We start from the raw sequence: 23,140 nt of genomic DNA on the forward strand, positions 1-23,140 counted from the left end.
TGGTGGTGAAGCCAGGGCTTTTTGGGTACCCATGACACAAATAATGTACATTACACCCATTAAGTAATTTCTCATTATCCACCTCCCTCCCACCCCCTCACCCTTCTGAGTCTCTGTTCTCTACCATTCCACACTCTATATCCATGTGCACACATTATTTAGGTCCCACTTATAACTGAGAACATGTGTAACATGAACATTTTACATTATTTATTTATTTATTTAGTTAGTTAGTTAGTTAGTTTTTGAGACAGGGTCTTGCTCTGTCACCCAGGCTGGAGTGCAATGGCGTGCAACCTCCGCCTCCTGGGTTCAAATGATTCTCCTGCCCCAGCCTCCTGAGTAGCTGGGACTACAGGCGCCCGCCACCATGCCTGGCGAATTTTTTGTATTTTTAGTAGAGACGGGGTTTCACTGTGTTAGCCAGGATGGTCTCTGCCTCCTGACCTCATGATCCACCCGCCTCGGCCTCCCAAAGTGCTGGGATTAAAGGCATGAGCCACCATGCCTGGCCAACGTGAACATTTTAAATGGTCTATTTTTCCTTTTGGCACCCAGATGTCTCGACATTTTGGGACACTGCATCATGGATTCTGCACGAGTGAACAGTTGCTCTTTTTCCTGTAAAGAGAGAACAGGACCATTGTGAAGAGGGGAGGTGGGAAAGGAGAGAGGCTGTGCATCTAGACTGAGGCACGTTGTCAGGCAGTGGGAATGGACCTGGAGGATCTCAGGTTGATTCCCTTCTACCTCAGCTTGCATACCCTGTGGGGTGTCTTTGTGTGCCCCAGTTTGAAGTCCACTTCTCTGAAGGATGCTGAAATGACACTGGCCACCATTTCAGATAGGGCACACATTTAGGCAGGTGAGATCTGATATTCCAAGGACTGGCTTGAATGGTTTGGAGAGTCCATTGGCGTAAAGTCCTGAGAAATGAAATTTGGGACTGTGTGGTGGATGGTCTTGAATTCCATGCTGAGGAGTTGGACTTAATACTCAGGCAGAGGGGGGCTGTGGGGTATTTTTGAGCAGGTTGCTTGTGTGAGCAGAGTGCTTTGAAGGCTGATCTGTTGAGCAGCTCTTGGAATGGCCTGGAAAGAATCGATGCCTGGGGGCAGTGGCGGTGACAACCCTACAGGCTTGAAGACAAGAATGGATGTGGTTATTGGCATTCAGCTGTGATTTTTAACTCCAGCTTCCAGCTTTTGAATTGTTGCCCTGGTTGCATAGACCTGGTTTGAGCAATCAGTATTTTCTGAAGTGTGATATCTGAGAAGTTCATACATGGAATTCAAGGTGATTTAAAGCAGGACACAGATGTGGCCTTAAGTAACACTGAAACCCAAGAGGGAAAAGCATGCCCTTCTCAGCCCTCTCTCAGTCCTGACTACACATGGAGAAAGTCACACTGCTGTTTTCCTTTGGTTGATAAAGAGCCAGCAGCTTAGGCTTAGAGCCTTTGGTAAACAATCATCTTTAGATAGAATTTTACAATACTTTTGTTTTCATTGAATTATTTCCTATGTCCCAGGCTGCAAGGGGTCCTAGTGTTTCATTTTACTGTATTGATAGAAACCTTTGCATTTTAAGCAAGATCATCTCCATGAGAAAGGTGAGTCAATTTACTAGATCATGTGGAAGAAATAAGAATGCTTGGGGCATGTGAATGTGGCAAAAATCGTGGTGGTGACATGCAGTGATTCAAGTTTTGGAAGCATTTGGTTAGATCAATGGCAAAAATGAGAAAGAGAGAAATCTTTGTGCCAGTGCTCTGCCAAGCAAGGTCTGAGCTCTGGCTGGGCTCAGAGAGGCTCTGGGTGGTGTTAGGAGGGAGCTGCCTGAATTGCAGGGCCCAGGCCAGCAGCAGAGCGGGCCCCAGTGCCCCTGTCCCCACCACCAGTCTCATGCTCCTACCCTTGTGTGCCCACAGAGATCCGCACGCAGCTGGTGGAGCAGTTCAAATGTCTGGAGCAGCAATCAGAGTCGCGACTGCAGCTGCTTCAAGACCTCCAGGAGTTTTTCCGCCGGAAAGCTGAGATTGAGCTCGAGTACTCCCGCAGCCTGGAGAAGCTGGCCGAGCGCTTCTCCTCCAAAATCCGCAGCTCCCGGGAGCACCAGTTCAAGTAAGAAGTTGGGTATGGGTGCACAGAGATGGGAGGCAGCACTGGGGTGGGTGGACAGTTTGGTGGCAAAGCAGAAAGGAGGCCAGCCAGCTTCGTTGGAGGCAGAGGGCGTGCCTTCAGGGCCCTGGGTCTGCAGGTTACTTACACCTCCAAGCCTCAGTCTTCCTCATGTGTAAAGGGAAGCTAGAAAGAGTTCCTCTGCAGAAGTTTCCTGAAGGGAATAAATGAACAACCCAAGAAGAGTGTTTGTCACAGACAATAGGTGCTCAATCAATTGTTGCTGTTATTATTATCCTACCAAGCACCGGCACTGAGCTAGCCTCCATTTGTGCCCTGATGAGACCCCTACCTCCCTTCAGGACATCCTGTCCCAATCCAGTTGTCCTTTATTTGGGTGTCAGCCAGCCTCCTTCTGAATTTCATTAGCACAGTGAATTTCTTCTCCATGGAATTGATGCTCAAACATTCCTCTTCTTTGCTCCCCTGGAAGACCTCAGTGCCCCGGCTCTTTCCCTGCCTTATTTACTTATTTTCGATGCACAAACTGTCATGTGTCCTGATTTCTCATACCCCAAGCTCTGAGATCGTGGAGGCTCCATCTGCTTGGGCACTGACTTGGCAGGCCCTGAATCCTCCAGCTACAAAACCTTCTGTGCTTAGAACTTCCTGGCTTCAGCTCATTAAATACAGGCAGGCAGGAAGCAGCAAATCTCACTTGGACTGTATCAACCATGCAGGGCTCCACTTGGCAGGTCCCCCGGCCAGCACTGTCTCTCCTTCAGCCATGCTTCCTGGACTCTCCCTTCTCCTTGGGTCATCTCTCCAGCTGGTGGCCCTCAACACCAGGAGATCAGCGACTTGCTTCATCTCACCTGACCTGATCCTGATCCCCCTTCCCCTGGGTCCTGTCCTGTTTCTCTCTCTCTCTCTCTCTCTGTGGGTATGTACACACACACACACACACACACACACACACACACACACACACACACACACACACACACACACACATTTTTTTTTTTTTGGAGACAGAGTCTCACTCTGTCACCCAGGTTGGAGTGCAGTGGCATGATCTCAGCTCACTGCAATCTCCACCTCCTGGGTTCAAGGGATTCTCTTGCCTCAGCCTCCTGAGTAGCTGGGATTCCACGTGCACCACCATGCCCAACTAATCTTTGTATTTTTAATAGAGATGGGGTTTCACCATGTTGGCCAGGCTGGTCTTGAGCTCCTGACATCAAGTGATCCACCTGCTTCAGCCTCCCAAAGTGCTGGGATTACAGACGTGAGCCACCATACCTGGCCTCTCCATGTATATATATACATATATTTTAATTGTGACAAAGCACACATAATATAAAATTTACCATTTTCATCATTTTTAAATGAACAGTTCAGTGGCACCAAGCACATTCACATTGTTGTGCAACCATCACCACCATCCAACTCCAGTGCTTTTTACATCTTCCTCCACTGAAATTCTATCCCCATTAAACACTAACTCCCCATTCCCTGCCACGCCTTCCAGCTGCCGGCAACCACCATTCTACTTTATGTCTTTATGAATTCGACTGTTGTAGATATGTCATATAAGTGCAATTATACAATATTTGTCTCTTTGTGACTGGCTAGTTTCACTTAGCGTAATGTCTCAAAGTTCATCCCTGTGGTAGCATGTGTCAGAATGTTCTTCCTTTTTAAGGCTGAATAATATGGTGCAGATAGACCACATTTTGTTTGTTTGGTCATCTGTTGGTGGACACTTGGGTTGCGTCCACCTTCCTGTCCATATTTTTTACATTTCACTCTGGCCAGGGAGCTCTCTTCCTTTAAACTCCCCTAAACACCTCCTTGAGTCTGTGCCACAGCATTTGAACACTCACTTATGTGCCTTTTCTTGGCATTTGGGGATAAGAAATTGGTGCTTTATACATTTGCAAATACCGCGCTTCTTTTTCTACCCAATCTTCTCTCTTTTTTTTTGAGACGAAGTCTTTCTCTGCCACCCAGGCTGGAATGCAGTGATGTGATCTCGGCTCACTGCAAGCTCCGCCTCCCGGGTTCAAGCAATTCTCCTGCCTCAGCCTCCCAAGTAGCTGGGACTACAGGTGCCCGCCACCACGCCCAGCTAACTTTTTGTATTTTTAGTAGAGATGGGGTTTCACTGTGTTAGCCAGGATGGTCTCCATCTCCTAATCTCATGATACGCACACCTCCGCCTCCCAAAGTGCTGGGATTAAAGGCGTGAGCCACCGCGCCCAGCCACCCAGTCTCTTCTATTCAAACTTTTGCTGCAGGAGGAAGCCTCTATTAATAACATTCACCCAGGCACAGTCTAGACCCTTTCACACATATAATCTCATTTTTTTTGGATATATTTTTTGGAGAAAAATTGTGTTTTTTCAAACAACAAAGGTAAAATGCTCATTGTATACAATTTAGAAAGTACAGAAAAGAGAAAAATATCATTCATAGTCCCACTGCTCACAACTACTGCTCACATTTTGGAATCATTTCTCCCTTGTCTTTTAAGAATAAAAACAAAGATAATGTATCGAACTGAGCACTTACTTTGGTGCTAGGTGGGTATTACTACCCCATCGTAAAGATGAGGATGGTGAAGCTCTGAGAAAGCAGCTTGTCTAAACATGTCTGTGAGCCCACAATTGGAAAGAGACAGAATTGAACCTTCATCTCTTTTCTGCCTCCTTGGCCTGGGATAAGAAAGGGCCTAGGTGCAGCTTGAGAGTAGCCATAGCATCTGGACCCTCCCTGGAACCACAGGCACAGCAGACATAGGCTCAGAACCCCACAACTCTGGCTGAACGGCCACTGGAGCCACCAAGTCTCAGGCTCTCCCTAGCTGCAGACAGGGCCGTGTGGTAGGGCTGGAGCGTCTCTCCTGTCCGCTCCTTCCCCTTGATTAGGAATCAGCTCTCTTCCCATTCTCAGTGTGCACATAGGGAGAGGAGAAAGGCAGGGATTGTGCATATGGGGGGGCACCCTATTCTCTTGTACCACCTATAATGAGCTCGGCCAGCCCCTCATGGGTTCATTAACTGAGGCCACCAGACGGAACGGGAGCCCCAGCTGGCAGCCGGGCCATGCAGGCTGCCTGACACACTATGAAAGTCTAATTAGGGTGCCGGCCCAGGCCAGTGCAGCTGGAGGGGGCCCTCTGCACGATGCTAATGTGATGGCAGAGCCGTCTCCGCTTCTGGAAGTGGAGTCTCTAGGGGCAGGCTGGACTCACCCTTTGACCCCAGGGCACTGACTGGCCTCGGGCTGCCTATTCCTTGGAGCCCAGCACACAGAGCCTGTGCTGCTCTCTGCTCCCTTCATCTGGGCGGTTCCGAGAAGCCTTGTCTCGCCGTCGTAAAGATTCTTGGTTTAATAATGTCCATCTACCTGCCAAGTAGCCCCTCAGTGCCTTAAGGGCAGAGCCCAGGACTTGTCATTTTATTCCCACTGCAGTGGGTCAGGTGCTTGGCAGAGCTGGGGTGCGTGTGCTTGGGTGGGAGAGAGGAAGGAGGGAAGAAGACAGGAAGGAAGGAAGGGAGAGGATTGACTTGGTCTATCCAGTCCACTTTGGCTGAGAGATTTGCCTCAGAGATGGAACTGATTTGCCCAAGATTTACAGCAAATTAGGAGCAGAACTGGGATGGGGACTCAGGTCCCTTGGCTCCAAGTCTATTGCTCCTCCTTGTGCTCCATGGGCCGTGTCTCCCTAAGGCCCCAGCCATTCACTCTCTACCTGAGCAGTTGAAGAATGTGCTGCTGCCCAGGAACACGCACTGTGCTGTGTTCAGGGCTAGACTCACCTGGGCTGAGTTTCATGTGGCACGTGATCCAAAGAAAGGCACACATCATGGCTCTGAAAGTTTCCCTGGGACAGGTTAACATTTAGAGAAAAATATCATCATATTTCTTTTCTACACACATATTCCAATTCTAACAAACCTCTTTCAAAGCACTCTGACATCCTTGCTCTCTTATAAACCTGATGACAACCCAGGGAAGTAGAGAGAATCAATGGTTTTATGTCAAGCAAACTGAGCAACAGAAAAGCTGAGCTGCTTATTTTAACAAGGACGCAATGAGCTGTCGAGCATGAAAACCCAGGGTTCTTGACTTCCAACTCAGGCTTCTCTCTCCAAGAAGCCATGTGGGACTTCATTTGTTTGAAATGTGTGCATTGAGGACCTCATATTTTCCTGGACTGTGCTCAGTGCTGAAGACACAAAGATAAATGAGATGTGATTTCTGCTGCTGGATACCGAGAGACAAAAACACGGCTTGAGGAGGCCTGGTAGTTGGTATGGCTGGGGAGGCCCCAATCCCATGGCTGTGCCGTTTGAGCCCTGCACCTGTGTGCCATCAGCCCGCAGCACTGAGATGTCACTTCCACTGAAAAGCTTCCTTGATTCCCACCTGGTACCTCACTCTGTGTACCCATCATACTCTGATGTACTTATTTGCTTATTCTACCAATATTTATTGAGCACCTACCATGTCCCAGACCCTGGGTTTACAGTGGTGAACAAGATAGACTTGGTTCCTGCTGTGGTGAAATTTACCATGAAGAATAAAACATTAAAAAGCAGCTAAAAGAAAGACCAGCTATAATCCAATGATTGCTATGATGGAAATAAATACACTATGGAGTATTCTGGTTATCTCTCCTGTATAACTGCAGTGCCCCCAAAGTGAGTGTACCTTGTGATTTAATGGATCAAAGATTTGGACAGGGCTCAGCTGGGTGATTTTTCTGCTGTATGTGGCATTGATGGCTCAGTGATATTCAGCTAGCAGAGGGCCTGGTCTGGACGGTCCCAGAGAGCTTTACTCACATGCCTAGTTCCTCCATGGGGATGGCTAGTAGGCTGGGCCCTGCTGGGCTGTCTCCCTCTCCATGTAGTGTCAGGGCCTCCTGCTTCAGCCGGGCATCAGACTTCTGACAGTAGCTCGGGGCTTCCAGAGAGCAGGATGGCAGCTGCAGTCCTCTTAACCACTAGGCCTGGAGCTGGAATAGCATCACTCCCCACCCAGATGCTATTTGCCAAAGCTGTCTCAGCCCTAGCTCAGCTTCAAGAAAGGGGAAATAAAGCCCTCCTATCATTGGAGGAGTGTCAAAGGGTTGGCAGCCTACACCAAGCTAGGACCATGATCAGGAAGGTGTCTGGAGGAAGTGTGGTTTAAGCTGAGGCCTGAGAGATGAGAAGAGCAGCGTGCGGCAGTGGAGGGGGACGGAAGCCAAGTGGCTGGAACTGGTGAGTGTGGGAGTGGGAAGAAGGGAGTTGCATGATGTGATTTATATGTTTAAAAGACCACCTGGGTTGGAGGGTGGAGCCGAGGAGCCCACTCATGGGTGTGTGGGTATAGCTCTCCAAGCAGGGGCAGTGATGGCCTGGGTGGGAACAGAGCAGATGAGAGAAGCCATCAGATGCCAGGAAACCTCTCAGAGAGGAATGGAGGAAAAGAGAGGAAAATAAGGATGTCTCCTGTTTCTGCCTTGAGATGGGAAGGACTTGGGGAAGAGGGTGAGGCAAGAGCTACAGCCCTGTATTGTCATTGTCTGTTTACTTGTCTGTCCTCCTTTGGACAACCACTGGGCTGCAAGCTCCGAGATGGCAGAGAGGGTGACTCTTGACCCGGGGTCCCTGGCACCTCTCACAGGGCTGGCACCTGGTTGTTACTGAATGTCGTTGATTAATGAACTAATGAATGAAAGTCAAGTGGTAATTAGATTTGCATAGGGAGGACAGGGAAAGGGGGCATGTTTGTCTTCTGGCTGCCTTAGGAGCTCAGTGAGGCCATCTGGGTGAAGTGTCACTTGCTCATGTGCCTGTCACGGGTCCTATATTGCTGAAGGGACAGAGTGTGGACTGTGCCGTCGTCTCCCTGTTTGGGGAATGGGACCAGCAGCATTGGCATCACATGGGGACCTGCTAGAAATGCAAGATCTGGGGTCTTTCCCGAGACCTGCTGGATCAGAACTTCTGGGGGTGGGGCCTGGCAATCTGCATTTAACAAGCCCCCTGGGGGAGTCTGTTGGCAGTTCACTTTGAAGAGCCAGTCTGATGTTTTTCTGGGTAATAAATGGTTTTCAACTCACTTTCGGGCTGTGCTGGCCTTCCCTCCTCTTCACCAACATCAAATCCATAATCCACTGCCCTTTCCAAGCTAGGCCTAACCTGAGCTTGGCTTTTCCTTTGGAAGGCCTGGAGCTGAGCCCTTCCTGAGCAGGACTCTGGTGTAGCGAGCAGCACATACGGGGCCCCCAAACCTACCTCTCAGGGTAGGTGGATGGTCTCGTCCAAATGAATTTGGCAGCTCCACGAACACAGATGTTTCCTGGGAACAAGACTTTTTCTTCCTCCAGGAAAATGTTCTCTAAAACACCAATACTTTGAGATGTTTGAATGGGAGAGAGAGAGAGGAAGAGGAGAAGGAGAAGCAGGATACGAAAGACTGATTTTTGTAATAATTAAGCCTGTTGACTTCGTTCTGAAAGCTATTTGACCACAGAATTCCCTCTCTTTATTTATTTATTTATTTATTTATTTACACATTTACTTATTTTTGAGACAGAGTCTTGCCCTGTTGCCCAAGCTGGAATGTAGTGGTGCAATCACAGCTCACTGCAGTCTCAAACTTCTGGGCTCAAGTGATCCTCTTGCCTCAGCCTCCCAAGTAACTGGGACTACAGGTACCTGCCACCACATCTGAAATTAAAAAAAAAAAAAATTAATTATTTTTTTTGTAGAGGCAGGGGTCTTGCTATGTTGTCCAGGCTGGACTTAAACTTCTGGACTCAAGCAATCCTCTTACCTTAGCCACCCAAAACACTGCGATTATAGGCAGAACCACTGCACCTGGCTCTCCCCATGATATTTATTAGTATTTCACAAACTAGCACTTCTTGAGACCTAGTTTGAAAATCTCTGTTCTAGACAAATGCTGGGGTTACCCTCTGTAGTAGCGACACTCCATGCAAGTAGTGCCCTGTGTTTGGGGTGACAGAGTCCCCTTCTATTCTAGCTTTCTCAGTTTTTGATACCCCTCACCTTCCAGGATCTGTACCTGATGAAAATGCTCCATGCAGAGAGTTAAGTGCTGGTTGCTGCTAGTTTAACTGCTGTGAAAAAAAGCAGCAGGGAGTTCTATTTAAATATGATTTAAACATTTGGGAAAAGCCAGAATTTGGGAAGTGCTGGGAGGCACTTGGCTAGTTAGGGAATAATATTCTATGCAGATATCCTGTGCAAAGGAGGTTTGGAGCATCTTTCAGCTTCACAGAGCAGTTGGGAGAGAGGATTCCTGTGAACAACTAACTTCATTTCCAAGAAAACACTTCTTAGTGGGGATAAAGCATCACAGGATTTTTTTCACAGATGTAGCATTTCTCTAAAGAGATGCTATAATTTAGACTTAGCCTTCCAGGCTATTCCTAAACAGAGAATCACTTTTGTAGCATATAAATTGAGCATATAAATGTGAAAAGGAGTCAGAATTAACATGTTTGCTTAGAATGAGATGGAGATGGAGAAAGCCCTCCAGTAGGGCTTGTGTCTCCATTCACAGCTATTACTATTACTGCAATTGGTATCAAGCTAGTAATGGCTTTCCGGGGTCATGCTTTCCAGACCTGCTGTTCTCTCAGCACCGTGTGCCAGCCGGATCTTTCCTGATTGTTTGGTGCCTGTGCTGTGCCGGTCGTTTACTCTTCCAAGCACCCCACATATCCACATCACCATGGACCAAGAGCTGTACTGGATGTCTGATAGGCATCATCTCATTGCACCTTCATGGGAAATGTGGTCTATGAAGAAGGGGCTATCTTTTTCTTTCTAGGTGAAGACACTGAGTTTTCGAGAAATTAAGTAATTTGGCTAGAGGGACATAGCTAGCACAGGTAAGTGGCAGAGCTAGGATTCCAATCTTTGTTTACCTGACTCCAAAATGCAAAACTGCATCTAGCTGCTGACTTTGTTCCCTCATCTTTCTGGGCTGGCTTTGAGCTTCTTGAGAATTACCCATCCATGTCAACCATATCCTCCTTGGATGAGCATCAGGGGTTTGCTATTATCCTCTTGGTCAACTCCTACACAGAGGCCAGCTTAGGGCTTGCCTCCTTGGTGAAGCCCCTACTGTTGGTTGATCCCAAGTCTACAGTCAGCTGCTCCTCTCGCCTCCCATGTGAGTTGTGTGGCGCTTGCATCAGAGTATCAAGGAGTGATCCAGTTCCTATATCTGGTTCTCTCACTTCAGTCTGCCAGCTGCCTGAAGGCAAGGGACCATTTCTAGTCTCCCTCTCTCTGATATATAATTGATGCTTTATCAAAGTTTTTTCAATGAGTGGCTGAATTAACCAAGACACTACCAAATGCTTTCTTTAAATATATTTAACAAATAGACTTATTTTGTGTGGCTGCGGAAGGAGATAAATGATGTCTGAGGATGGCATTTTCAGAGAAGCAAACTTCAGTTCAACCTTAAGGATGTTCCAGTAGCCACAGCTGTCCACCAGTGAAAGGGCTGCCTGGGGAGGTAGTGAGTTCCCAATGCACAGAGGTATACACACAAAGGCCGGGTATTTTAAGGGCATCATTTCTGTAATATGGATGATCAAAATGAAAGGGGATTCTTGATAACACAGGAACCATAAATATTAAATTATCTTTTCAATTCTCTTTCAAGGTTTCTGGTAGCCTGGAGGAGAAAATCTCAGTTTGGTACTAGTGTGTTGTTCATGTCCTCCAATCTCCTTTTTAGCAAATAGAAAACAGACCTGAAGATTGAATATACTGTTTGGTTTTTGTTGACTTTACTTTTTTGGTTACCTTCTATTTATAACAAATGATCCTGTTTTTCTTAAAGGTGAAACTGGGGAAGTTCTTTGTAAATAAATTTAAGTTAAAAAAAGACATCGACAGGGAGATATTAAATGTGGTGGTGTGCAGGAATGGCAAAAATCCTGAAGCCAGCATCAAATCACTCTAAGTCACATTCCAGTTCCTCCTGCAAAATGAGCATCTTTCATCTTTACCTTCTTTATCCTCCACAATTTTTTTTTTTTTTAAATCAGGGGAAGGGATTTTAACATAGGAGGCTCAGCCTGAAGAGTGGATTTTGCAGTGGCTGTAGCTCCTTTATCTCTTTCCAATTTTTCCATCTGGCTCTTTCCCAGGTCCCACACCAAATTCCCTGGAATCCTCAGAGACTCTAATCAGCAACTACCAAAGCATTAACTAGGACGTGATTTCTTTATTCATGCATATACTTTGATATACATATATACATTTCTATCATTTAATTTTTATACTAAAAATGAAAAATAGATGTAAAAATTAGATTTTCACAAATAGTAATATGTACGGGTTTAGTTTTGACACTATTCTATTAGGCAAATAGGATAATAATAACCTTCAAAGACTATATAGCACCTTACACTTTGCAAACTCCTTCCTCAGCCGTTAGCTGCTTAAATCCTCCCAAGAACCCTGGTGAGAGTTGAAGGAGTCAAGGAAGGTGTTGTCGTCCCCAACTGATAGGCAAGGGACCTGAAGGCAAGGCAGGGTGAGCCCTAACTTCAGCCCCACAGCTGACCCGTGAAAGAACTGACCCAGTTTTGCATTTTGGAGTCAGGTAAACCCAGATTGGAATGCTAGTCTGCCACTTACCTGTGCTAGCCATGTCCATCTGGGCAAATGACTTAATTTCTTGAAAACTCGGTGTCTTCACCTAGAAAGATAAAGATAGCCCCTTCTTCTCAGACCACATTTCCCATGAAGGTGCAATGAGATGATGCCTATCAGACATCCAGTAGAGCACTTGGTTCACGGTGATGTGGATGTGTGGGGTGCTTAGAAGATTAAACGACCTGCACAGCACAGGCACCAAACAATCAGGAAACCATGGATCGGGGTCTTTTCCTCTGCCTAGTGCTACACACGCCACACGGTGCCACCCATTCTGTGGGCAGATAAACCAAGGCAAAGGGGCTTGCAGGGAAAAAGATGAGATTGACCAGGCATTGCCTAGTGAGGCAGAATTTTTTGCTCTGATACCAAGAATCCATCCAAAAAGTCAAAGGGGAGCTCAGAGGTGCTGCTGGACACCAGACACCAATGTGTACCCTCATGCTGCAGTGTGAGGAATGGGATCCCAGAGGAAGCAGTGAGCCCGTGAATCATTCTGCCCTGGGATGAAGAGGGAGTCACAGGGACATTTGCAATGAGCATTGAAATTCACATAAGAGTCTGCAGAAGGAGAAAAATAGTAATGGAGGAGAAAAACCAATAGTTTTAGAACACTTATCATAGGCTGTTTGTCTGTGTACATCAGTCCTTAGATCTTCCCAACAACTTATTGAGGTGCTAGTGGTAATAATGGTGAGGACAATAAAAATTACTGTTATGTGCAGGGTTTGACACCAAGAGAATTGCATGGGTTGTGTCATTTAGATCTCCAGGCACCACTATGAGGTAGTCGTCACTTCGTTTCACAGATAAGGAAAGAGAAGGTTTAACTATAATAACTTTCCAAGTTCACTTTGTTTGTGAGGGACAGAACTGGCATTTGAACCCCAGCCTCTTGACTCGATAGCACCCCAACTGATAAGCAAAGCCTGCTTTGGCCAGGGGACTCAATGGATGGAATTAGTCCCCTTCAGGATGACTCTGTCTCAGGGCTGCCAAATAGTGCCAGAGCCAAGCCCTGAACTGTGCTCTCTGGCTCCCAGCGTGGCAGCCTCACACTCCTCGGGGGACTCCTGGTGGGTGGGGGATAATAAAGTAAATATTTATAAAGTAATTTATAAAGAAAAGGGGTTTAATGGACTCACAATTTCGCATGGCTGGGGAGGCCTCAGGAAACTTACAATCATGACGGGAGGCACCTCTTCACAGGGCAGCAGGGGAGAGAAAGAGTGCCCAGTGAAGGGGGAACCCCCTTATAAAACCATCAGATCTTGTGAGAACTCATTCACTATCATGAGAACAGCATGGGGGAAACCGCCCCCCATGATTCAGTTATCTCCACCTGGTCCCACCCATGACACATGGGGATTATACTACAATTCAAGATGAGATTTGGGTGGGGACACAGCCAAACCATATCAGGGTGGAACTGTGTCCCCTCAAAATTCCTATGCTGACGTCCTAAACTCCAGTACCTCAAAATGTGACCTTATTTGGAAACAGGGTCTTTATAGAAGTAATCAGATAAAAATGAGGTCATTGGGAAGGGCCCTAATCCGACATGACTGGTGTGTATCTTTACAAAAAAAGGAACTTTGGGCACAGAGACCGACACACAGGGAGAATGCCTTGGAAAGGTGAAGGCAGAGACTGGGGTGCTGTATCTACACCAAGGACAGCAAAGATCTCCAGCAACCCACCAGGAGCCAGGAGAGAGGCCTGGGACAGATCCTCCTTCACGGCCCTTGGAAGGAACCAACCCTGCCGACACCTTGATCTCAGACTTCCAGCCTCCAGGACTGTGAGACAACACATACCTGTTGTCTGAGCCACTCTATGGTCCTGTGTGACAGCACCTAGAAAACTAGTATGCAGCCCCATGCATGTCTTGTTCTTCAGGGCCCTGGCTGTGCTACATGTTCAGTCTTGTCTGACCCTCATCCAGCCCCTCTCTGCCCTCTGGCCACACTCACTTTCTGTCAGTTCCAGATGATGCCCATGCCCATGAGAGCTTCACGCTTATTTCTGGGAATGCTCTTCTTTATCGCTGTGCTGTGTTAAAACCTACCCATCCTTCTAGTCTGAGCTCAGGGGGCACTTTTCACCTACTCACAAATATTTTCTGAGAGTGCCTATGAGCCCAGGTTGGCCTGGGCACCAGAGAAACACTGGTGAGTAGGACAGATATAACCTAGAGAGGGGACAAAGACCAGAAGCAAAAAGGAAAAGAACACAACAAGCATCAGGTGTGGAGTGCTGTAATGACAATGACATAGTGTGACATAGGGTGTGTAGGTGGCCAGGGAGGCATCCAGGAGGAGAAGTAGCTCAGCTCAGGTCTCAGTGATGAGAAGGACCCCAGGGTCCCCTGATGCTCCCTCCCCTCTGCCTTCCCCAGGAGAGGGCAGCCCCCTCTTAAACACTCTCCGGACTCCATGCATTTCTCCTTCAGAGCCCTTCTTCCTGCTGCCATTTTCTATAGATTTTTGTGATTATCTGATTGTTATCTGAGACCCCCACTAGATTGTAAGCTCCACGAAGCGGGAAGTGTGGCTCATTTTGCTTACCATTGCCTGGCACAAAACAGGCACACACTTACTATTGGCTGAATTGATGATTCATGCTACAAGCAAGTGCAATGAATCCCGAATCCTGCTTGGGGCAGCTTAGGTAGCAGGAGGTTAAATGCACCTTTCTGGCCATAGAACTGATTGAGGTAGCATTTCTCGGAGGCAAGCCCAGTGTGAGGCCTGAGAAGGTCCTGGAACGGGGAAGGAAGCCCGAGCAGGAGCTTGCCTTCCTCCCAGAGGGACCCTGGTCCCAGGGCAGCGGCTTTGGATTCATCTGGAACATGAGGCTCTGCAAGCTTGGAAATGGGTTTTGTTTGCTAAGCGGAATTTTCCGGCCCTCAGCCGAGAAGCTGGAGAAACTGGCTCACTGCTAATTTCATTTTCCCAACTCACTAGCTTGGCAAGGCCTGGCTCCCCTAGCTGCAGTCTCCTGGAACCTCATATCCAGATCCCCTAGCCAAAGAAAGAAAGCTGTGACTCACCAGTAATGTTCATTGCTATTTTCTGGCCATAAAAAAAGAAAATATATACATACATATGCAAAATTTCTAACGTGATGTCTTAGTTCAGCAGCTTCTGCTTGCTGGGTCGACGCTTGCATGAAAGATTGGAGAAGCAGAAGGGTCGCTGAGTGCCTTGGCCGAGAGCACTGGCCCTCATTCATTCTGATGTCTTCCAAAAATGAGGCTGCAGAAGACAAAAGTGGCTGCTGGCACAGAGAGCTGGATCTCAGGTCAAAGGGGTTCCGCTTTCGAAAGGGGCAAACAACCCCAGGAACAGGGAAGGCAGAGGCTTAAGTTTTCTGCAGCCTGGTGTCTGGCTCTGCGGTCCGCGGCCTTCGTGCTTCCTCCCTCCTGCAGTCCCAGTGTGAGCCAGATGGGGACAGGATGGAGTGCGTGAGACCCTGCAGGCCCCTCCAGCCTCACTCTGCACCCTCTTCCTCCTCTTCCTCCTCTGCCTTGCCTCCCACTCCAGCCAGGCTGTTCTTTACCTAGTTCCTTAAATACACCAAGCTCTCCGCCCTGAAGCGCCTTTGCCCATTCTGTTCCCTCTGCCTGGAGCCTTCTCTCACCAGCCCACCTGCCCAGCCCCTTTCACTAGCGCCCTCCAACTCTTCCTTTGGAGCCCAGCTTAATGACCTCTTCCTTGGGGACACTTTAGTGACCCAAAAATCAGGCCAGCCCCCTTATTACAGGCACTCATGGCACAGGCTCCCCTCTGTTCCAGCACATTCTGCACTTCTAACTCTACCCACATTCGTGGGCTCGTGGTGGGTGTCTGTCTCTTCACCAGACTGTCTGCTCCATGAAGGCAGGAACTCTGTCTGTTGGGCTCAAGATTGTGTCCCTGGGGTCTGATCTATACGAAATATTCAACAAAAATGTATGGAATGCATGAACTGCTGAAGAATGACTGCAGAGCTCTCTTCTGGCATGTAAGCCCAGAGTGACTCCATGGTGTGAGTGGCCAGGCTACAGGGGATAGGTGGCCTGCCCAGAGTCCACAGCTAGCATGGCAGACACCGGTGAACACCCATGCCCACGTCCAGGTGGCTTTCTGTTCTCTACTGCTGTTCTGAGTCCCATCTGTGGGCCTTCTTTCTTCTTTCAGACGTGGTAGAGCCTGCCTGGTACCATTGTGGCCAAGGCCACACATGCTAGCTTTCTACAGAGCAGCTCTTGACCCTGGCTGTGGGTCAAGAGTTCACCCCAGCCTTTTAGACTACAAATGACCTGCCCCACAGGAGGGAGCCAGGGCTGGGAGAAGGTGGGGGTGCAGAACCAGCAGTTTCCCATGCTGGGATGGACCTAGAGAATGGGCCGCTGATCGGACGGCAGGCCTGGGACAGCACCTCAGAGAAGGCCGGGCTGCACATTGCCCCATCTTGCCCTCTTTCAGGGAAGCAGGAGGGGAGGCGCCACCGCGGCTTGGCCCTGCCCCAGCCCTCCGGCCACAGCCTTGCCAGGCTTCCCGGGGATTCACCTCTCCTGCCATGTGGCCACGGCATTTGTAAAGCCTTCCTTGTTGTTGTGTGGTTTTAAATAGCATCCAACTCTTTGCTGCTGGCTTCCATGTTTGTCTCTCCAGCCCAGATAGCTCCATCTGGATGCCCCACAGCCTTTTAGACTCGTCCTGTTCAACTTGAACTCATCGTCCTCCCTCCCTTCCCCACCCTTGACCTGCTCCTCTTCATCTCCACAGAGGCTCCTTCTACTCCCCCAGGTGCCCAAACCAAAAACCGAAGAGTCATCCTGGACATCTTTTGCTCTCTCTCAACTTGCAGCCCTAACTCCATCCCGTCAATCTCCCTGTCCAGTCAATTTCCTACCTAAGCCTTTCTTGAATCCCTCAGTTTCTCTCCCGGCCCTTGGCTCTGCACAGCAGCCAGAGTGAGAGTTTGAAAGTGCAGTTTTACCCTTTCACTCCCCTTCTGTAAACCCTTCAAGGTCTGCTTGCTGACCTCAGGACAGAGCTTGAACTCTAATGAGAGTTAAAGGCCCTTTGCCAAGTGGCCCCTGCCTCAGTCTCCATGTTCACCTGCTGTCCTCACTCTCCTACCCCAGAACACCATGCTTGGGCCCCCTCCCTACCTGCTCCTCCCTCTCCTGCTCCTCCCTGGGCCTTTGCTCATCACATTTCTCCCCTTTGAAGCCTCCTCCCTGTGAAACTCCAGTCCAGGCTTCAGTTCTCAGTCTAGAAAGCGTTTCCTCCAGGAAGCCATGCATGACCAACCTCACCACCAGATCTGGGGAAGGAGGCTCCTCTCTGCTCCATAGCCTCCTTCCCATGACTGCATTGATGAGGCTGCCTCATCACTTTCTGTTCCTTGTGAATCTTCTTACTCAAGTGGAAGACTTGCAGGGCAGGGTCTTGCAGCCTTGGTTGCTCCTGCACTCGCAGCACCTAGTCCTGCCCAGCACAGACACACAAATGCAAGGAGTGAACAAGGGCTGGAAGGAATCTTCACAGCAGCTGCTCACTTCAACTTGAGTCTTCGGCTGCTTTCGGGTAACCTCCTCCTCCTTGCCTTGGCTCGCTCTGCCTCCTGCAATTCTGTCTTACCCCGCACTGCCTCCTGGCTTGCAGCTTCTGATAAGGACAGCGCTGTCCTCTCTGCCCTTCCTCTCATCTCATCTCTCTGGCTAGATGACCTAGTTAATGGTCCCCAAACTGTCCCAGCAGTTCCCCATCAGTTCCAGATCACTTGTGTTTTTCCTTCCCTCTGAAACTCACCTTCTGGCTGTGGCTTCCATAATTTTGCACATTTAATTCCCTGGTGCTGTTCACTTCTTACCTCCCAGGTTCAGCTAAGCCCCTGAAGTAATTTAGGTAACAGCTCAATTATCTCATCTCTCCTTTAATCTTTCCATTTCCATCACCACCTAGGAAGCGGTGAAAATGAGACAAGCAATGCATTTTCTGTCCAAACCTACTGCTCCCCTTGCAGTTCTTATCTCAGTTCATGTCATCAGCATCTACCCAGTCGCCTAAGATCTGAGCCTCGGAATCACCGTCTGCTCCTTCCTCCTCTTTCTGCTGTTTCCAGGAAGTTTCCAAGAGGATCTGCTCTCCTGTTGAGAAATCTCTCAAGTCCATCCTTCTCTGGCCAAAAGACCACACCCAGGCCTCACCATTTCTCTTTTGAACTAAGATTACCTCTTGCCTGGTCCTCTTACCAAAAGCCCCATATCCCTGCTCATCCACCCACCCACCTACCCATCCATCCCTTCATCCTCCAATCTGCCTTCCATGATCATGCCAAAACACATGTTGGTTATATCCTACCTCTGCTGAAATAACTTCCATGGCTCCCCACTGCCCATAGCAGACATTCTTATTTATTTTAGAAACTGAGTCTTGCCTATTACTCAGGCTGGAGTGCAGTGGCATGATCATAGCTCACTGCAGCTTCCACCTTCCGGGCTCCAGTGATCCTCCCACCTCAGTCTCCCAAGTAACTAGGACTACAGGTGTGTGCCGCTACGCCCGGCTAATTTTTAAATTTTTTGTAGAGATGGAGTCTTGCTATGTTGCCCAGGCTGGTCTTGAACTCCTGGACTCAAGTGATCCTCCTACCTCAGCCTCCCAAAGCCCTGGGACTCAGGCATGAGCCACTGCACCCGGCTTAAAGCAGGCATTCTTAACTCTGGCTGCACATTAGAATCTTCTAGAGAGTATAAAAATATGAGTACCATGCGCTACCCCCAGAGATTCTGATTTTGTCTTGGATGGGTCCTGGGTCTTGGTGTTTTTTTAAAAGCTCCCCAGTTGATTCTAGTGTATAGGACAGGTTGAGAACTATGTGGTCTAGAAGATAAGGGGTCTCACCCCCTTAGTCTGGCAGTCTCCCCCACAATTGGGCCTTTAATCTGTATCCCCAGCCTCATGTCCTACAGTCCTCCACTAACACACTCAGAATTCCAGCTCTTCTGAGCTACTTCACTATATTTGTACCCACTGTTCCTTCTACCCACAATTCCATCCTTTCTCTGACTTCTGACCATTTGGAAAACTCCTACCCATCCTTCAAGACCCAGCACAAATGCAATCCTTTTTCATGGGTCTTTCTTCCATAGCATCTGCTACATGGCAGGCACGTTGCTGGGTGCTAGACGTGATGACACAATAGAAATGATCCCTGCTATCAAAGAGCTCACAGTAGGGTGAGGGGGAGAGATGGAAACTCCTTGAGGTAGAAGTTCTGTAACTTGAGTATGCATCCAAATCACCTCAAGGGCTTGTTAAAACACAGATTCTGGGCCCAGTCCTAGGGCTTCTGAGTACACGTAGTCTGGGGCTGCCCTGAGAACTTGTACTTTCAAGTTCCTAAGTGATGCTGCTGCTGCTGGTTCAGGGGCCACACTGAGAACCACTGCCTTAGCTTGTGGTCAAGGGAGTGTTCTCTAGGGAGGTATCATCTAAGCTGAACCTACAGTAATAGAAACAGGCATTCATGAGAAGAGCAGGGACTGTGGTATTCCAGGCAGAGGGAAAAGCGTCAAGGCCCCAGTGGGAATAGAAGAGGCCACGCGCCTGGTACCCAGAACGCACTGGAGGAGAACGATGCCTTCTGCAGCTTCTCCAGCAGAACTGATGCTCTGCGTATGTCTCTGTTATAGACTGGAACCACCTTCCTCTCTAATTCTTTTTTTCTGATGCAGCCACTCAGCAGTGAGCCCCTCCAAGGCAGAGTGTGCATCACAGCCACCTTTGGGTGCCCAGAACCCACCCAAGACCTGACACAGTAGATGCTGAGGGATTCTAGTTGGGGTCTAATTGTAGTGTCCTGGCTTTTTCTCTAGGCTATAAGCCAAGGAGAAATCTGTTTGTTTCACAGCAGTGTTGTAAATGCTTCATCATCCTCCCTTTTCCTTAGATAGTTCCCATCCTTTATCTAAATCTAATTTTATTCTCTCAAATTTCTGCTGCCTAGATAGATTTTTAGCACATTTGGTGAGAAAAAGAAAAATTCCTTGAAGTCAAGGTAGCCCTGCCCCACCTACCTTCCCAAGCCCCAGGAGATAGGGAGAGATGGGGTGGTGGGAGTGGGGTGGGGACAGCAGTTCAGAGGTCCTTCTGCTTGGCTTTGGGGAGGTGTATGTGGTCATAGTGGGAGTCAGCAGAATTGCTGTATTAGTCCATTTTCACACTGCTGATAAACACATACCCAAGAGTGGGAAGAAAAAGAAGTTTAATTGGACTCACAGTCCCACATGGCTGGGGAAGCCTCAGAATCATGGTGGGAGGTGAAAGGCACTTCTTACATGGTGGTGGCAAGAGAAAATGAGGAGGAAGCAAAAGCAGAAACCCTTGATAAACCCATCAGATCTTATGAAACGTATTCACTATCACGAGAATAGCACGGGAAAGACTGGCCCCCAAGACCGTTCCCACAACATGTGGGAATTCTGGGAGATACAATTCAAGTTGAGATTTGGGTGGGGACAAAACCAAACTCTATCAATTGCCTTCCTCAAAAAACACTAATAGTGGGAGGCTGTGTTTTCTGAGAACAGAACCTTGGCCAGCTCCTGGAGGTGGTCCACACTCAGGACAGGGGTGGGACAAGGCAGGCCTGGGGGAACCCTGGCCTCTCCCCTCACATCCTGCCTTTCCAACATCTCTCTCCACACTGGAAAGGAGTCAGGGAGATACTCTGGGTCAGAGGACAAGAGCTTTAGCATAGGTGCCCTGCGTGGCAGGAAACGGTTATTGGTTTGGTTTTGCTTTTGAATTGACCTGTCTCTTCCTTCCTGGATAACAGGGTGTATCCACCCTTTCCTGAGGCTCACAGAGGGGTCTTTGGCAAATACAGATGGTCCTTAATTTAACCATGGGTTGACTACTAATTTTGAGAATTTACAGTGTTGTGAAAGTGATACACATTCAGTATAAACCATATTTCAAGTACACATAAAACCATTCTGTTTTTCACTTTCAGGATAGCATTCAACTAATTACATAAGATATTCAACAGTTTATTAGAAAATAGGCTTTGTGTGCAATGATTTTGCCCACCCGTAGGCTAATGTGTTCTGAGCACGTTTAAGGTAGGGTAGGCTAAACTATGATGTTCCGTAGTTTGGGCTTACTAAATGCATTTTCAACTTAGGATATCTTCAACTTGTGATGGGTTTATTAGGATGTAGCCCCATAGTAAGTTGAGGAGCATCTGCAGAGCCAAGAGACAGATTTTCTCTGGTCTCATTAGCATCCTGAGCTTTGGGAAACAATAGTATAAGGATCTGTGGTTCTCAGACTTGAGTGAGTATCCGAAACCCCTGGAGGGCTTGGTAAAGCCCAGATTGTGGGCCCACCCCAAGAGTGTGTGACTCAGCAGGTCTGGAGTGGGACTGGAGACTCTGCATTTCTAACCAGTCCCCAGGTCATGCTCTTGCTGCTGGTCTGGGAGCACACTTTAAGAACCCCTGCTTTAGCATCACACCCAGCTAGAGAGTGCTAATAACCTATCAGTCATTGCAGGACAAAGGGTTATTTGTCTTTTAGGTACTTGCATTTTCCTTAACCCTTCCTCCTGAAGACAGAATCTGAACCCTCCTAGCCCCTTTCCCAACAGCTCTGTGGAGGGGCAAAGGCATGTGTTTCCAAGAGGTCAAGAGACAGAAGCCAATCCCTGGGGAAGAACAAAGAAGTTAAGAGCCCAAGAAAATTACAGGGGTTGAGGAAGGCAGAATGGGGGAGTGGAAGTACCTACTTTTTGTTCTTTCTATTGCATAGTTCCAGAAATCATACAAGTATAATATTTAAAAAACAGTTGGTTTAGTATTTCTTAGCCCCAGGGGAGGTAGCTTCTTCCCAGAAGGTAGAGGTACCTGGAGCAAGCACCACATTCAGTGGGAGAGTAGAACCGCATAGGTGTCAAAGACCTGGGTTCTGGCCCCAGTGCTGGTCTGTGACCTTGGAGGAGCCCTTCAGCATTGTAGCCTGTTTCCCCAACTGTATAAGGTGTAACAACAAGACTGACCTTGAAGGGGCACCGTGGAGGTTAAAAGAGCTGAAGTGGGTGACAGCATAAACCACTGTTGGATGACAGTTCCAGTGTAGCCAACCTGAGCTTTCTTGGTTTCCACAGGAAGGACCAGTACCTCCTCTCGCCTGTGAACTGTTGGTATCTGGTTCTGCATCAGACCCGGCGGGAGAGCCGAGACCATGCCACCCTCAATGACATCTTCATGAACAATGTCATCGTCCGCCTCTCCCAGATCAGTGAGGATGTCATCAGACTCTTCAAAAAGGTAGGCAAGTGGGCTGCTCTATGTGTCCCAGGTCTTTGCCCCAAGCTGGCCCATGGTAACAGTATACCAGCCAGGGTGGGATGTGGTTTGGAGACAAGGGACCAGGAGGGGCAGGTGCATTGAAGGATGCAAATGGCTGAGGGCTGGACTTGGGACCCCAGCCCATTTGAACCCTGGATGTGCCTTTTAAAGAGTGTGTGGTCTTAGCCACTTTAGCAACCACTGCCACAAAAATAAAAACCTTTGCATGGCTAGGTAAGTAGTACATATTCATTGTAGAAAATTTTAAAAAATGAAGATGAGCACACACACAAAAATTAAAATCACCTGAAATGGCATTGTTTGGAGATAATCACTTTGATATCCTAGGAATTTCTCGTGTACAAACGCAAATACATTTTCTGAGACTGCTTAAATTTGTATATTTTCTAGTGTACCTATGTATTTTTTCCAAATCAGATCATAATGCATATATGATTTTACTACCTGCTTATGTCACCTAACAAATTACATAATACTCTATTACATTTTCCCACATCAATAGTATATTTCTATAACATTCTGAATGATTACATAGTATTTCATTGTATAGATGTACTCTAATTTATTTAATCTCTTATTGTTGAGCACTTAGTTTATTTCTGTTATTTTACTCTTATAAATAACACTGCCGTGAGCTTCTTTGTCACATTCGCTGTTACTTTCTTAGGATCAGTTTCTGCAGTGGGAATTTTAGAGTCGGAAGTATGCTCATTTTTAATGCTTTTGACAGTGTACCTTATTGCCTTCAGAAAGGTTTTACCCATATAAACATCCAGAAGCTGAGTGTGGAAGGAGCACTGAGGTCTCTGTATCCCACGTTCCTTGCACAGTGCCTGGCATGTACAAGGTGCTGTGCAACTGTTTGAAGAACTAAACTCACTTTTGTGAATTTCAGTTTCCTTGTCTGTAAAATGGGTAAGTTATTTAGCCTCTGTGAAACTCATCCT

General features: G+C 47.8%; 1 protein-coding gene across 6 annotated transcripts in view; it reads left to right on the forward strand.

Moving 5' to 3' along the window:
• Positions 1 to 23,140, forward strand: part of SRGAP3 (SLIT-ROBO Rho GTPase activating protein 3) — a 383,768-nt gene that overhangs the window by 237,682 nt on the left and 122,946 nt on the right. For all 6 annotated transcript variants that reach the window (XM_063661806.1, XM_054482929.2, XM_054482932.2 and 3 more), the window contains 2 exons: positions 1,931 to 2,123; positions 21,989 to 22,151. In XM_063661806.1, coding sequence (XP_063517876.1) covers positions 22,089 to 22,151 — 63 coding nt within the window. In that variant the 5' untranslated portion in view covers positions 1,931 to 2,123; positions 21,989 to 22,088. The remainder of the gene's footprint in view (positions 1 to 1,930; positions 2,124 to 21,988; positions 22,152 to 23,140) is intronic.

This window comes from Pongo pygmaeus, chromosome 2, assembly GCF_028885625.2.
Source record: "Pongo pygmaeus isolate AG05252 chromosome 2, NHGRI_mPonPyg2-v2.0_pri, whole genome shotgun sequence".
NCBI lineage: Eukaryota > Metazoa > Chordata > Mammalia > Primates > Hominidae > Pongo > Pongo pygmaeus.